We start from the raw sequence: 16,011 nt of genomic DNA, 5'->3' as shown, positions 1-16,011 counted from the left end.
CACCACAGCTCACAGCAACGCCGGATCCTTAACCCACTGAGCAAGGGCAGGGATCGAACCTGCAACCTCATGGTTCCTAGTAGGATTCGTTAACCACTGCGCCACGACGGGAACTCCCGCTTACCACTACTTTATTCTTAAATAAAAGATCGCTGAAACACAGAAATGCTCATTTGTTTATGTATTGTCAATGGGTGTTTTGGCATTACAAAGGCAGAGTTATGTACTCCTGCTAGAGACTGTATGGCCCACAAAGCCAAAAATATTCACTATCTGACCCTTGACAGAAAACGTTTGATAACCCCTGGCCTATTCTAATTGAATAGGAATTTTAAATGTATACAAAAAAAAAAATTTTAGACACAATCACAATATAAATATAAAGCATGCCACTTAAAATGTTGAACTCCCGGAGTTCCCGTTGTGGCACAGTGGTTAACGAATCCTACTAGGAACCATGAGGTTGTGGGTTCGGTCCCTGCCCTTGCTCAGTGGGTTAAGGATCCGGCGTTGCCGTGAGCTGTGGTGTAGGTTGCAGACGCGGCTTGGATCCCGCGTTGCTGTGGCTCTGGCGTAGGCCAGTGGCTACAGCTCCGATTTGACCCCTAGCCTGGGAACCTCCCTATGCCGTGGGAGCGGCCCAAAGAAATAGCAAAAAGACCAAAAAAAAAAAAAAAAAAAATTTAAAAAAAAATAAAATGTTGAAGTCCCTTAATTCAGGTAAGTTATATTCTAAAAGAGGACTCTCTCTTAAGGTTGTATTGGATGTTTTTATGCCACTTATGTGATTATCCACTACAAATTTAAGTTGTTCTCAGAGATTTAGGGCCAAGTCCAAAGCCTTCTTTTTATTTTCCTGCAGGACTATAAGACAGTCATCTTTCACTGTTCCCACTATATATTCAATCTTCAGGCATTACAACTTCCTATCAATCCCTTATTTACTGCCCCAAGCTTAGTATTGTGGGCTTTTGGACCTGCTGTTTGTTCCCCACAGCAAAATCTTATTCATGCATCAAGATTTAGACCCAACATGACTTCCTGCACTCTGTGAATGGCATGGATCTCACCATCTGCAGGGTTCTAGAAGTATTTTAGGCTGTAGGTCTACTAGAGCACATGTTTTGTATCATGGCTTTTACCAATTTGATGTTAAAAAACTCAACACCAACTAACAATTTTCTTTTCCTGCTGTGACTATGAAATAACTTCCTCTTCCTGACACACCCTTTCTTCTACTCCAATGATCCATAGAGCAAGCAATGTGATCTTTTCAAAATATAAATCAGAACTTTCACTCCTTTTCAGATAAACATGAAGAGACTCCCCTCTTACTAAAGGAGAACTCAAAATCTGTACTTTCCACCTCGAGCAGTCTTTGCCTACCTTACTCTCCAATACTGATTTCTAATTCTGTCTTGAATATACATCTCTCCAGTCACACAGGCCTTGACATCATTGCCTACTCAGGCTCATTCCTAATTAGGTCTTTGGTAGTAGCTGTTTGCTTTGCCTATAATACTCTTCTCTCTGCTAGGCACATGGATGTCTCCGTCTTGCCATTCAGGCAATATAAATGCTTCCTCCTCCTCTGACCTTCTCTGACTCCTCAGCCTAGACTAAATCCCCAGGCACTGTCTACCATGCTGGCTGATGTTAATTCCCTGCAAAGCCTTCAGAACTATCTTACATTCTTATTCTTTAAAAAAAAAAAAAATTATAGTCTATCTTCTCTTACTGGAAATGTAAGTGCCATGAGTGCCAGGACTTAGTTAAAATTCTTAGTATCAAGAAGTGTGAATACAGTAGGTGTTCAATGACTATTTACTGAATGAATAAAGGATTCTGTTCTGTATTCCATGCTGCAAAACTTGCATAACATATAGACATAGCAATTCTTTGTTTTCAAGTAGCTTAAGGCCTAATTGAGAAGTTAAGGCAAATACATACTTGTAAAATAACCAGGCAAGGCACAGTTAACTTACAAGCATTTAACTAGCAGATGAATATTAAATAGCATGCAGATACTGAAGTATGGGCATAATTTGCCTCGGTGGAGAGAAGAGCATCTCCTTTACATGAAATTAGGCAGGAAGAGATGAGAGGAGAGTAGAATCAGCAGGGCAGTCATGTGGAGGGCACCGGCCTTCTTCCCATTACCAATACACCTCCTTGGAGGAGGAGCAAATCTTATAAGGAAGAAGGGCAAATCCCATTAGGCTTGGTGTCTCTCGGGGCTTCTCACCCAGGCCACTACCCTATGTTCCCACAGTAAGAAGCAACCTAAAGCATTTACTGTCATGTACATCACAGAGAAGAATCAGCCCTTTCTTCACCAACATCTGACAAGAGAGGTTCAGTAATTTTCAAATGATCTATGAAAGCAGGAAGTGATGTTTGCCACTTAAGGAACAGGGGATTGTGCCAGAGACTTTGCATCTGGGAAATGAAACATATATCAGGACTCTTCATATTTATTATACTTATATTTCTAAAAGTTATTACAAACCTGTTGTTGCTAGCTTTGGGGATTTTTGTATCAAGGGGACGGCTTAGTAAAGTAATTATTTGAAGGGTAGCAGAGGCACAACCCTCAGGCTAATTTTGAGTGCTTATTTTAGATAACTTTGTTACCAGAAAAAGAAGTCTGAAATTTAAGGCAAGAAGAAGGCAATAATAGAAACTTTGCTAATATAAGAAACCATTTAACCACACTGCCTTTTAGTCTTCCTGAGCTCACTGTTGTGAACTTACCTGCAGCAGGTCATTCCTCCCTAATGTCCTAAATATCCTAAATTTCATCACCAGTTTCTTTTGGCTATGCCCACAGCATAAGGAAAGTCCCAGGCTAGGGATCGAACATGTACCACAGCAAGGACAACACGCAATCCTTAACCTTCTGAACCACCAGGGAACTACTTCATTACCAGTTTTAACAATTTTTTCTTCTAAACTTTTGAATTGATTTGGACTTATCTAAATATCAATATGCCTTTACAAACTTTTGAATTGACTGAAACTGGTGTCTAAATTATCAGTGGGGTAGCAGTTGTGTTTCAACAACTTCTTTGCTACTATTGACTGGTTTTACTACGTCACTCCCCTCCATAAGATCACACATAAAAACTCAATATGGGCTTGAGGCAATTGACTAACAAGGTAAATATCCATTTGGGGGTAAATGGGCAGTCGTTTTCATTTTTTCTGTTACAATTCAAAAAAGGAAGTATACTTCTCTTTTTGTCATGTATTTTTCAGGTTTCAGCTTTAGTAATTTTTCAGTCCATGGGTTGATTCAACAGATATTCCTGAATACCTTCTTTGTGTCCAAAATGTGCTAGGTGATGAGGATACCATGATAAAGTGACAGAGCAGGTCACTGGCCCCTGTTGTGGAAGGTGGAGAAGATAAAGAATGAAATAAAAAGGACACTGAGAAAGAGAAAAAGGGGAGGCTGGCTGCTACTTACTTTATGGGAAAGTGACACTGAAGCTTAGACTCCAAAGTGAAGAACCAGAGGGAAAATATTCTGACAGAAGACAAGCAGTAGGGGTAATATGAATTACTTTAATTAGGCCAATCAGCTGGGTATTAAAAATCCAGGTTATGGTCCAAATCTACAACTGACATTTTTCAATATCTTTTTTTTATAACTTTGAATTTTATTCCAAGGATAAATACAACTCAGATTAATAATAATTGAATGGCCATTTATGAGGCTCTTTTCTTTCCAACCAAGTCATGTTGGTGGAAGTTGAAAGACCAATTCATAAACTATACTATGTGTTCAGCAGATTGGAAAGTCATACTGAAGAATATGTACAATCCCTACTTGATAAGAAACCAAATTTAAAACTCAGAAGGTATGCTATAAGAGTAGATATTGTCCTCAGATTAGGAACTACAATAAAAATCACATGGTAATAGAGTTCCCTTGTGGTGCAGCAGATTAAGGATCTAGCCTTGTCTCTGCAGTGGCTCAGGTCACTGATATGATGCAGATTCGATCCCTGGCCAGGAAACTTCCACATGCCAGAGGCACCAACCCAAAAAAATAAAATAAAAAAGAAAATTACATGATAGTAATACTGATTATCAATTTGAATTTTATGAACCACCTTCTGATATACTAAAGGAGATATTTTCTAGATTCTGATTATGCATCAAGATCTCCAGCATGTGGAACTCCCTGCAGGGACAGATAGAGTGAAGAGGTCGCAAAGAGAAACAAGAGTTTGATTCAAATTTCAGAAACGACGAGTACCAGGACAGCTAATAAGGGCATTTAAACAAAGGTTAAATATTCCAGAACTGGAAGAAAAGAGTAATAGTCCTAAGACAGCAGATACCCTGTATTAGAATGATTCCTATCTATAAGCAGAATTGTAAGATTTCCCCCAAGATTCTCAGGCCCTGGTGAAACATACCTTCTTCCAGTTATTCAACCAAAGAGTAATCTAGGTAATGCCATGGTGGGATTGTGCTGGTATAATTAAGGTTCCAAATCACTTGACTTTAAGAGAGGAAGACTATCTGAGTTATCCTGACCTAATCACATTGAGCTTTTGAAAGCAAACAGTTTTTATGGCTGATGGTTGAGGGGGAGTCTGAGATTCAGAGTACCAGAGGGACTGAATACATAAGAAGTTCTCCACTGCTGGCTGGAAGATGAAAGGGACTATACGGCAAGGGATATGTGGCCCTTGTTAACAGCCGGTAAGAAAACAGGGACCCCAGTAGTATAACCACAAGGAACTGAATTCTGCCAATAATCTGAATAAGCTTAGAAGAGGACCTTAGACTCAGATGGTATAGCAACCCCAGCCCATACCTGGATTCCAGTCATGTAAATCCCTGAACAAAGAACCTAATGTCATGCCAGATTCCTGGCGCAGGAGAAATGGTGATATACTAAGTGTGTATTTTTTTTTTTTTTCTTTTTAGGACCGCACTCGTGGCATACGGAGGTTCCCAGGCTAGGAGTCAGATTGGAGCTATAGCTGCTAGCCTACACCACAGCCACAGCAACGCAGGACCCAAACCATGTCTGCGACCCACACCACAGCTCAGGGTAACACCGGACCCTTAATCCACTGAGCGAGGCCAGGGATTGAACCTACGTCCTCATGGATGCTAGTCAGATTTGTTAACCGCTGAGCCACGACAGGAACTCCATAAGCGTGTATTGTTCTAAGACTCTACATTTTTGGAAATTTGTTACATAGCAATAGAAAACTAAAAATCTTTTTTTTTTTTTTTTTGCATTTGTCAACTACTTTTTAATTTGTCAGGTTAACAGAATATATTGCTAAAGATAACATGATGATTATCTCACCCACATCACATTTCAGCATCAGAGTCCTGGGCATTGAACTAGGGAAACTATTTCCAACTTTGACACACTCTTCGCATAAATGAAAAACGCAGTCACCTCATCATTTAAGGCAGAATGTAAAATACCATCATCCCAAAAGGTTCGGGTGGAAGCAGCCAGAGTGGTGATCAGTGAGAAATGAGATTGAGGATTCAGGCTCCTAAAGAGGCAACCTGGAAAGAAGATGTATACTAAGCAGGGTCATCAGACAGAAAAAAGAAAAATCAGAGCTCCAATCAAAAGCCAAGGCCTATCAACTAATCACAGCAAAGGCAGGGGGTTTCTGAAATTCTGGGACTACAGAAATATCCAAAACCAGCTTTAAGTACACCAAATCCCATGCTCAGGGGCAAAGAAATGTTCAAGAATGGGTTGGGGAAGTGAAGAGAGGACAACACAGGAACCCAGTTGTGAGAAAAACATGTCAGGCTGGAGTCTGGCTACAGGATTCATCCCTCAGTGGATTCAGCTATACTGGGACTAAGAGAAGAGAACCAGAAACCAGTAAGTCTCAGTTCTGGTTCTAAACCTAATTTACTGTGTGATTCACTCAATACTGAGCTCCAGAATCCTCCTAAGAAAGGAAAGAACAGGTAACTCAACCACTTCCAGTTTGAATAGGCTATGATGCTAAAACCAGAAATGATTTGATAAAGCTGTCCCCTCCATTACTACTTTTGATGTATCCAGATTAATATTTTAGTTCAGGAGCAAAAAGGAAATAAGAAATTTGCTGCCAGAGAGTATATGAGAAGACCAAGTTTTGTATAATGATACCTCTAGTAGGAGCTGGGAAGAAAGTAATAAAGATGAGTACAGCTTTGCATTTTGTAAGGTTTCAGAATAGCTTTCTAAAATCCATCAGGTCTCAAACAACATACGAAGAAAACAAAACAAGACAAACAAACAAAACCTAAAAATCTCAGTTCTATTTAGATGAACATGAAGTTAAACATATGTATAAGAAAGGTCCTGCTGCTCACAGCAGCCTCTTATGACCATTGTTAAAATATCTGGTAGGAATAATCATACATGAACTGAAGGCTTAGGCAGGGTATTTCAACTTAGAATAAAACAACTGTTTCCAAAGTAATATGAACTTCATAGTATGTAAGAAATTACCAATAATGTAATGTCTGTCATTATTTGTATTTAGTGTCATGAATGCCATTTGGAGATGCAGAGAACTGATTGTACCTTCAGGATGTCACTGTCAAAACCCAGTTCAGAAAAATGGATGAGTTTATTAGCTGGATACATTTTTCAGTAAGTTCATGGCCTTAATTCCAATGAAAAAACTGAAGTGTCTTAATACATTTTGTTTATACCAACATTGGGGAAATATTCCATAACAATAGATGCTTTCTTTTGTGAGAATTGTTTCCTGTTACATTTTTGCATTTGCTGCTCTCTTAGGGCCAGTTCAACGTAAGTCATTGGCACAGAAGTAGTGTTCCTATTGGGATTCCTTTAAATGGGTCCAGATGGTGCTCTCAGTCAATATGAGATATTACAAGCTTTTAAAAAGAAAGAGTTCTTCTTCTTTTCTTTCCTGTTATGAGCTACTAACCCTTTTAGTTAACTCAATATCTGAATTTCTACAAAATTTATTTTTCACTCCTCAAAATATCATTCTTTGTGGTTGTCATCACAAATAGGATATAAGCAGAAAATATTCCTGATGTAGGACAATGACTTGGTTACCAAGGAAACTCAAGTTTCTATAAAGGAGTAACATTTACCATCACCTTTTAATCAGAACCAGCTATTTGTTCAATAACAGAACATCCAAATCCACTGGAGTAAATTTGTATCCCAGCAGATTTAGACCTCATTCAGTAGGTTAAATAGGTCCATCTTTAGGTCCTACAAGAAGCTGGTCTTAGCAAATATGGAAAGTCACAGGTTTAAAAAAAAAAAAATTACAGCTGAGAAGAAAAAAGGAGGAAAGAAAAGAAGAAATGAGGGAGAAACAAAAAGTCCTTGAATGGTTGTGAGTAGGTATGCACATTATTACATAATGAATATTTTCTAAACTATCTCTCCAAAATAATTAATGCAAATGGAGGCAGATTTAAAAACATGCTTTAATACATTATACTACTCTGTCCCTCGATTAATCTAAATACAAAATAAAAACGTCTGACATGTTTAACTTATTAATATTTCTAAGTTAGATTCTTCACTCACAAGTCAATTGATAAATATATTGAAATATTTATGGAGTTCCTGTCGTGGCACAGTGGTTAACGAATCCGACTAGGAACCATGACATTGTGGGTTCGATCCCTGGCCTTGCTCAGTGGGTTAAGGATCTGGCGTTGCCGTGGCTCTGGCGTAGGCTGGTGGCTACAGCTCCGATTGGACCCCTAGCCTGGGAACCTCCATATGCCGAGGGAGTGGCTCAAGAAAAGGCAATAAAACAAAACAAAATATATATATGTATATTGAAATATTTAATTCAAGAAGAAATTTATTCCTAGATTTCCATGTTTTATAGGGTTAATTAATATTGTTGGAGTGGGGAGAGCCACTGAGGTGAATCTAGGCTAAATCTAGTACCAAAGAATAGCATAAACATTTATTCAGTGAAAAGGTTTACTTTAGAATTAACAGAAGAGATAATATTTTTTGAAATCAACTAAAACCAACACAGAACAAACCTTTCCTCTTGAAGAAATCAGAACTGCCTATCAGCAATTATAAAAACAATAACACTGACCTTGAATCAACCTTAAAGGTCTTTCTACACAATTATATTATCAGCTTTATGAATTTTCAGTTGCTATCACAGTCACAAATTCAATAAATGTAGAGTTGGTCAGTAATGGGAATATGGCTATTTTAATAGCTTTCACTGAAAGATGCTTTTGAATAAGTACACATTTACCAGCTTTTTCCATGTTACAAATGACAGCTCTTTCAAATCCTGCTTAGCACACCTCATATGAAGACTTATGACATCTCAAGTAAAAAATAATAATTCAAAATCAAATTCAGTCTAAAATTATAAGTGATTTAAATAAATTACATATGCAATTTAAATAAACTATGTCTGTAACAGTCAGCTGAAAGGTTTTTATACTAGGGAATTTTTTAACATAAATATCAGGATTCAAAGTAAACTCCTGAAACATTTTTTTCGTCTTGAATATATAATTTTACTTCCTCTTCTATATATCTTATATCTTATTATACTATCTTATACCCTATTCCTCTTCTTATATATCTTAAATATAACAGCTAACAACAGCAGAGAAATCCAGGGAAAAAGTCCTTGTGTGTGGTTATTGTAATTAACAGATTCAATATCTATTACCGCCAGTCAGGTATCATAGCAACCCAGTATTGCTGAAAACTGCTAGAAAAATCTTCAAAACCAGCAAGACTTTGCTTTAGGGAAATCTTTAGCAACACAGGGGACATTACTGGCTGTCAACATCTGTGGGTGTTGCTATGGGCACAGCCACAAAGAACCCTGCCATCTATACAAAAAGGTATACACACAGAGAAGATGGGAGAGACACAGAAGATAAATTGGTAAAAAAAAAAAAATCCAAAAGAAGAAATAATTGCCCTGGCAATATACAATAGGCACACAATTTTGAGTCCATGTTTTACACTAGTTCCTTTCTATTGTAGCTGGAGAATCCAAATTCAACTTAACTGTAATTGTGACTAAACATGAGCCAGGGGGTGGAAATAATATCCTAAAACTCTACACTTGTACGATTTATCACAAATCTTAATTTGAAACTCAAAAGTGAATTACATTTAAAATAATATTTAAACTTCCACTTATAAACCCCTGATAGTCGTTTATAAATCTACAGAATAGAAAAGAACAGGTTACCATGAACAAGAACCCAATATTGATTTTTCGGCAGTGCAGTAAGGCATCTCCATTCTATTTGGCTGCTGTCAAAGCCACTCTTTAACAGCTGGAGTCAAATTGCACTATTTACAGCAAGAGCCCTTGTCAAGTGGACCATAAGTAGCCTAACAATACACTATTCAAATGGCACTTTGCCACACAAATTGCTGACTTGATGAATAACCTATGTCAATGACTAAGGCTAATATAAAAGTTTCATTTTTATGAGAGGTTTTACATTCACACATTAAGTAAGCTTTCTTTGAAGAACTATTAGGCTATATATTTCAGGCCTTTGGATGCTGAAAATAATTAAAATCTGTTTAAATACATCAAGGGAACTTGACAACATTAATATGGATCTGGTGTTAACTACATTTGTCACACAAGTCAGAACAGTGCCCTTCTGTTCCTGGCACTCCCCACCGGCACGTGCGGAATAATGTGGGGCTTAGACCAGCCGCACACCATGAAATAGGAGTATTCTCCTTTTGTGCCCCTGATTTACATGGCCAACGAATGTTTAGATACAAGCAAGCCTTTGAAGTCCAGTGAGGAAATTCAGGATGCTTCTATGTGCAAGGCAGACAGCTGGAGTCATTTAATGGTGCAGTTCCTACTTTTCACAACGTCTCTAAGATCTCCTGCATTGGTTTTGGAACAAAGCTGTGATATGCTTTTCATAGTTTTCTTCAGCAATGAGGTAACTTAGTATCAAAAAGGTTTAAACTCATGTCTCAGAGTGAGAAAAGGGATAGCCTTCATAAAGTACCTACCAAAAAAATTAAGTACTACAGAAATTTTTATTTAACTTACAGTAGTTAAAATTATCAAATAAAATTCTTAACAAGAAATGGTTATACTCTCAAAAATCTGCATCAACTCCCATGTGTTCAAAAAGCAAATTGCCTTCTATATTTCTCCACTATTGTATATTTATTTCTCTATTCTATCTTACTAAGAAGGATGATATCATTTAGGCGCCAAGTTTAAGCTGGGATTCACTAAATCAAAACACTTAAAAATCTTATTCAGTTGTTTATATAGAGAAATTCCTATATTTTCATGAAGGGTTTGGATGTCTTAAAAAATCTCTTTTCTTTTAAAAGTATATAAAATTGATGGAAAATATTTTCTGCATTAGAAAAAAAATAGGCATAATGTTGCTGTTACATAAAGAGAATATACCAAAAATTAACTACTATTCAAAAATGTGAAAATTATCATTCTATATTGAGGATTTGTCCCTGTGTAATGCAATTAACTGTTTTCAAATAAATATTTGTTCTTTTGTATAATATATTTTGATAATATAAAAAATTCAATAAAAACTGAATTAACCTGCAACATGCAACATTGCCACAATGAATTATTATTTCAGATTTATACATGTAACGTTGCAGGTGAAATTTTCAAATCTCACAATTAAGAAACTACTCCAGTTCCATTTTGGTTAAGTTTTTGTGTCATAAAATATGAATGGAACTAACGTTCCATTCTAATAAAATAATTATAGTGGGGTCCAATTTTCCTTTGGTGGCCTATCAGTACACCATCTGTGTTTTACAAGAGGTTGCAAGATAAAGCTCTAATAAAACTTTTCAACAAATGGCACCAAAAAAGGCATCACGCTAAAGGTTAAAAAAATACAAGCATATTTCTAGAAAGCACAACTGGAATGTAAATAAATATAAATACATTATTTATAACTAATTTTACATATTTAGATTAAGATGAATGTATAAGTACATTATTTTTTAAAAAATTCAATTTAAATAATTAGGAGGTATAATGTGCTCATTTGTTTTCTACAAAGGACAGATTTCCAAACATATGAATTTCATGAATTCTATCAGGGAACAGACTTGATACAAGGTTTTTGAATTACATTGCTCATAGTGCAGAAGTTGGATTAAGTTGCTTTATTAAAAATTCAGATACCTAGGGAGAGGGTAGTTGTTGGCTAGTTGGCCAGTTCCTCCTAGTATCTCATGATCGTCAAGTCTAGAGGACTGTCTAGAGCAGAAATTGGCAAATAATGGCCAGAGTATCAAATATGGCCCACTGTCTGAAAGTTTTATCAAAACACAACACACACTCATTTGTTTAAGAATTGTCTATGATGGCTTCTGTGCCCCAGGAGGAGAGTTGAATAGTTAGAACAGCAAAAAATATGGCCTGCAAAGCCTAAAATATTTACCACCTGGTCCTTTACAAATAAGTTTGCTTATCCCTGGTCTAGTTCAACATTTGTCCAATATAAATAAAATGCAAATCACATGTATAATTTTAAACTACCAGTAGCCATGTTAAAAAACATAAAAAGAAACAGGTAAAATATTTTTAATAATATATTTTATTTAATCCTGTACATCTAAATGTCATTTTAACCAGTGGTTCTAGCCAAATTTCAAGTGCTCAATAGCCATGTATGGTTAATGGCTGCTATATTAAACCATGTAACTCTAAATAAGCAACCGGGGGGAGCTATTGGGGACCCATTGTATAGAAAATTGAGGCGGGGGGGGGGTGGTTGTTTTGTTTTGTTTTTTAAAGGCATTCTCAGGAAATTACAATGGGTCTAAATTGTGGCAGTAAAATAATCCTGTTTATTCTTTTATTCATTTTACAGATAAGAAATGCAGAAAAAGAATTGACAACCAACCAGCCAATACACAAAAAAAGACCTTCCCTCATTAAAATATGAAAAGGTAACAAAGATTTCTGCCATGTAGAGGTAGAAGTAGAGATGGTTTTGGTAAGGCTATTTATTTTCTACTTCGAGGCTAAATTCCTCCCACTGCAATTTAAACATTTTCTATCTTGTTTTATCCTCAGCAGAATCTGAGAAAAGCAGTTCCCTATCACTAATATGATATTGTATTCCTTTAAATCCTTTAAGACTCTGGCCCATTCCTACCCCAAAGTGTCTCTCATTTCTCTATCTAGCTGCACAAATTCAACTCCTACAGCATTTCAAATTGGGTCCATTTTCAAAATGTTTTATTGTTATTCTCTGTTCTCTTTAAAACCTTTTCCCAAATCTATATGCACTCTTCAAATGCAAGAAGAAAAAGTGAATACAGCATCCTAATAAATTCCTAATATTGCCAAACACAAAGAACACACCACACAGATATCACATGCTATTCTTTCATTTACACAGTACACTCTACCATTAGAAAATATTTCACTTGTGTTTCACTAAAATCCACACAAAAATTTCTGAAACAGAGCAACCCTAGATAGTTCTAAATTTCACAGGCTTATTGTCTCTCATTTCCCAGCTCTGAAATAAGTGTGACTTAATTCCTCTTCTTTAAATCTGATTTTTTTTTTCTTACAGAAACTAATGAAGCACTTTACTATATGAACAAAAAAAGAATGGAAAATTTATAAGCATTCTTAAAATTTTATGCTTATCAAATTTATAAATAAAAGATTAAGATAACAATCTTAAAGGCTTAATTTTAAGAGGATAAAATGAAGATGTGCAGTACATAACTTAGGAGAAGCACAAATGAAAATAGCTCTACTTAATAGTAACCAATAATAAGTACAGTATATAGAACAAAGGAAGTAATAATCCTGCCTAATTTGATTTTCCAGTGCTATAGAGAGTAAAAGTTGGAAATTATAGTCATCTAAAGTAAAGCAGCAGCTAGGAAATAAAGTTGGAATCAGCCTAAGAGTAGGAAAACAAGACCCTGACATTTTATTGCTTCCTAGAGTCAAGAAAGAAAGAAAATTACATAAAGAAAATGAAATCTATATATACTATTATCACCACCTCCAAGAAACTGAAAAAATAGCAATCAGCTCACCTTCTGGGAATTAAACTAGTAAAAGAAGCACCTGATGAATGAGATTTGTTCCCACAAATCTGACATGAATGAGTCAAGAGACTTATCCAAGCTCTCATCTACTATTCTAGCATACAATTAGAAAGCAACAAAGCTACGTTAAGATGGGAATGCTTGGAAGTTAGCTGGGCTCACTCACTGGGCTTTATTTACCCCAACCTTAAAATATATAATAAAAGTATGGTTCAGTTTCCCACCTTAGGAGATTAGGACCTTATCACTTTCAACTTCAGTTGTGAATGCTAAAATTTAAAAATTTTAATTGATATAATTGTCCTTATAAAACATGACTTCTTTCAAGTTAAGAATATGAAAAACGTGTGGAAAATCTAAAAATAATTTGACCTAATGAGAAAAGGAAAAAAAAAAAAAAAGAAAATGCTGTGGCCTTATCACTGATTTTAACATCACCAGGGGAAAGCATAAGCAAAAATTAAGTGGCCTAAATGGAGTCAAAATTTGGAATTTTTTTTTTTTTTTTTCACTGTGTATCAGCCTTGACCAAGGGATATAGTTCCTTTATGGGCTGAAAGAGATGACTGCATTAGACTCTTAAGAGTTCAGTGAATGAATACCCCTAGGCTCTGACTCCATGCCTATCAAGGGATCCTCTGTTATAATTTCACCTCCTTCTCCCCCGCTTCCTATAGCTTTGCTACAGTTAGAATGTGCTGAGCAATGAATTGTAATCATATGTATCATTATAAATTAAAGAAGTGTCATTCTAGTTTATATATTCATGTCTTGGGTGTTTAGTTAGTATGACTCAGTTCTCAAAATATTGACACTCTGGCCTCAATGATAAAATCTGATTCAAGTCTTAAAACCTACAAAGCTGAGGCTCATAGGCTGCTGCCGTCACCCCCACCCCTGCAGCTGTGAGGCACAGCTTGAGTAGACAACTGGCCTTTCCTGATGACACAACCTTTTGCCTCTAACTATACACATACACATGAGATACAGTCTTATTTAAAGTCCTTATTAATGTTATTTTAAGTCTTCATATATCATTAAACTAGTGGAAAATGTTAACAACATATAAATAAAAATCAGCTAAAATTTGACTTAAAACCCCCACTTTTGGAAATATATCCTATTGAATAATACTAAATTAAAAAAGCTTTAGATTCATAGATATGTTATTCCTAAAGTGAAGTATAAAATGCAATCCATAGGTTAAGCCATAGGAATAGTATAGTTATACACAGTAAGAGTATGATGTAGCCATTAAAAAGAAATAGATACTATTATGAAAATATGTTTACATGAAAAATACTTTATTATATATGTGCATATAAGTAAGATAGTTGCAATAACATGAGGAAGAGATAACTTGGAGGTGCAGATGACAAAAAGATGGAAGAATCCTTTACAGAAATTAGATTAAATTGCTATGCCATGTTGAAAACTGAAAAATAATCAAGCTCATGCAAATTTCTGTGAAGCTGGTTGACTTGGCCTATGAAAGTGAATGCAAACTCTATCACCATGTATTAACTAAGGCTTGGACTCCTAAAGAGTTAGGGATGCTAGAGATGCTGAATATATCAAAATATTTGTCCAATAATCCAGTTCTTCTAATGCCTTTTTGGCTTACTTATAATAAGCATTTTTAAAAGAGATCAAATACCCAAGTGAAAAATGAATGGATCCAGAGCACAGAATTTAGGTTTTTTTCCCCCTCTTCATTAAAAACCATCTAGAATTCAAGATTTAATATAAAACTGGCTCAATTTTGATAAGCCAGTTTGATAACCTGTCTTGTCAGAAAAGAATGCTTTACTCATTCAAAAATAATAATCACTCAAAAAGTTATCTGATTCACCCAAGATCTCTTGGTTGGTATGTCTAGTAGATGCAATAATCTCTGAGTTTTAAATTTGCCCTGATATTTAATGGCCACATATTTATGAAATACTTCTTACTTGGAGTTGATAGTGTTCTTTGTGAGCAGCAGCTTGATTTGAACTTACCTTACATGAAGACTCCACCTGCAGACCAGGGCAAGGTATTGGCCCAAAATGGTAGGAGCTGGAGGACTTCTGCTCTATACTTTTGTGCTTATGTGTCTCTGAGGCAACTGGAAGTACAGATTCAGGCTTTAGAAGCTGTGAATCATCACAACAATTAAGAATAATCCTTGCTCTTTCTCCGGTTTCATGTCTTTCCAAAGTACCTGGAAAACAAGGTTAGAAATAAAAATTTTTGCAAAATATTCACTCCAAAAGAATGAAAAGAAAAAACACTCTTAACAGAAAATCACAATTGTTTGTTAGCATGCCTTACTGTCTCCTTGCAACCAAAAAAACAGCTTGGAGCTTTCTGTAAATTATTCAAATCATCGTCTTACAAAGGCTGAAATTATAGACTGGAAAAGCTCATCTTCCTCTTTGTGCTTTTTCATCCACTGAAATCAACAGGGCATTCAATAGTCGTTAACAGTAAAATCTCTTACTTATCATACAGTATGCAAGTGATCAATAACAAACTACTATGGAATATTTTAGTGCTGTCCTCTAGTGTTCCAACTAACAAACAACAGATAGTCTACAGTACTTTGCCTGGGTTTTCAAGCTTAAAATGTTTCTGTTGATAATATAACATTTAATGGAATAGGTCAAGTAAGAACATACATGCTTTGTATTACTACTTCCCTCACCAAGTGCCCTCAGCTTCAATAATGCAGGCCACTCTAGGGTTTTGTTGGTGGTGGCGATATTGCAGATATTGTTGCTTTTATATTTTGGCTTTTATTTCTTACGTTATTAGAAGAAAAATATTTTGCCCCATTCTCTGTCATTCTTGCAGTTTCAGAATTTCAAGGGGCTGACAAGTTCAATTTAAAGTTAACAGGAACAAGTATCATATAGAGCAAAAGTATTAAAGAACAATTCACAAAG

At 35.8% G+C, this 16,011-nt stretch overlaps 1 protein-coding gene across 6 annotated transcripts in view; it reads right to left on the bottom strand.

Annotated features, from left to right (window-relative positions):
* WDR72 (WD repeat domain 72) overlaps positions 1-16,011 on the bottom strand; it is a 215,806-nt gene that overhangs the window by 118,724 nt on the left and 81,071 nt on the right. For all 6 annotated transcript variants that reach the window (XM_021095093.1, XM_013992975.2, XM_021095122.1 and 3 more), the window contains one exon: positions 15,085-15,287. In XM_021095093.1, coding sequence (XP_020950752.1) covers positions 15,085-15,287 — 203 coding nt within the window. The remainder of the gene's footprint in view (positions 1-15,084; positions 15,288-16,011) is intronic.

Source organism: Sus scrofa, chromosome 1, assembly GCF_000003025.6.
Source record: "Sus scrofa isolate TJ Tabasco breed Duroc chromosome 1, Sscrofa11.1, whole genome shotgun sequence".
Classification (NCBI taxonomy): domain Eukaryota; kingdom Metazoa; phylum Chordata; class Mammalia; order Artiodactyla; family Suidae; genus Sus; species Sus scrofa.
Note: the sequence above shows the minus strand (reverse complement) of the source record. Positions and strands in the feature narration are given on the sequence as shown.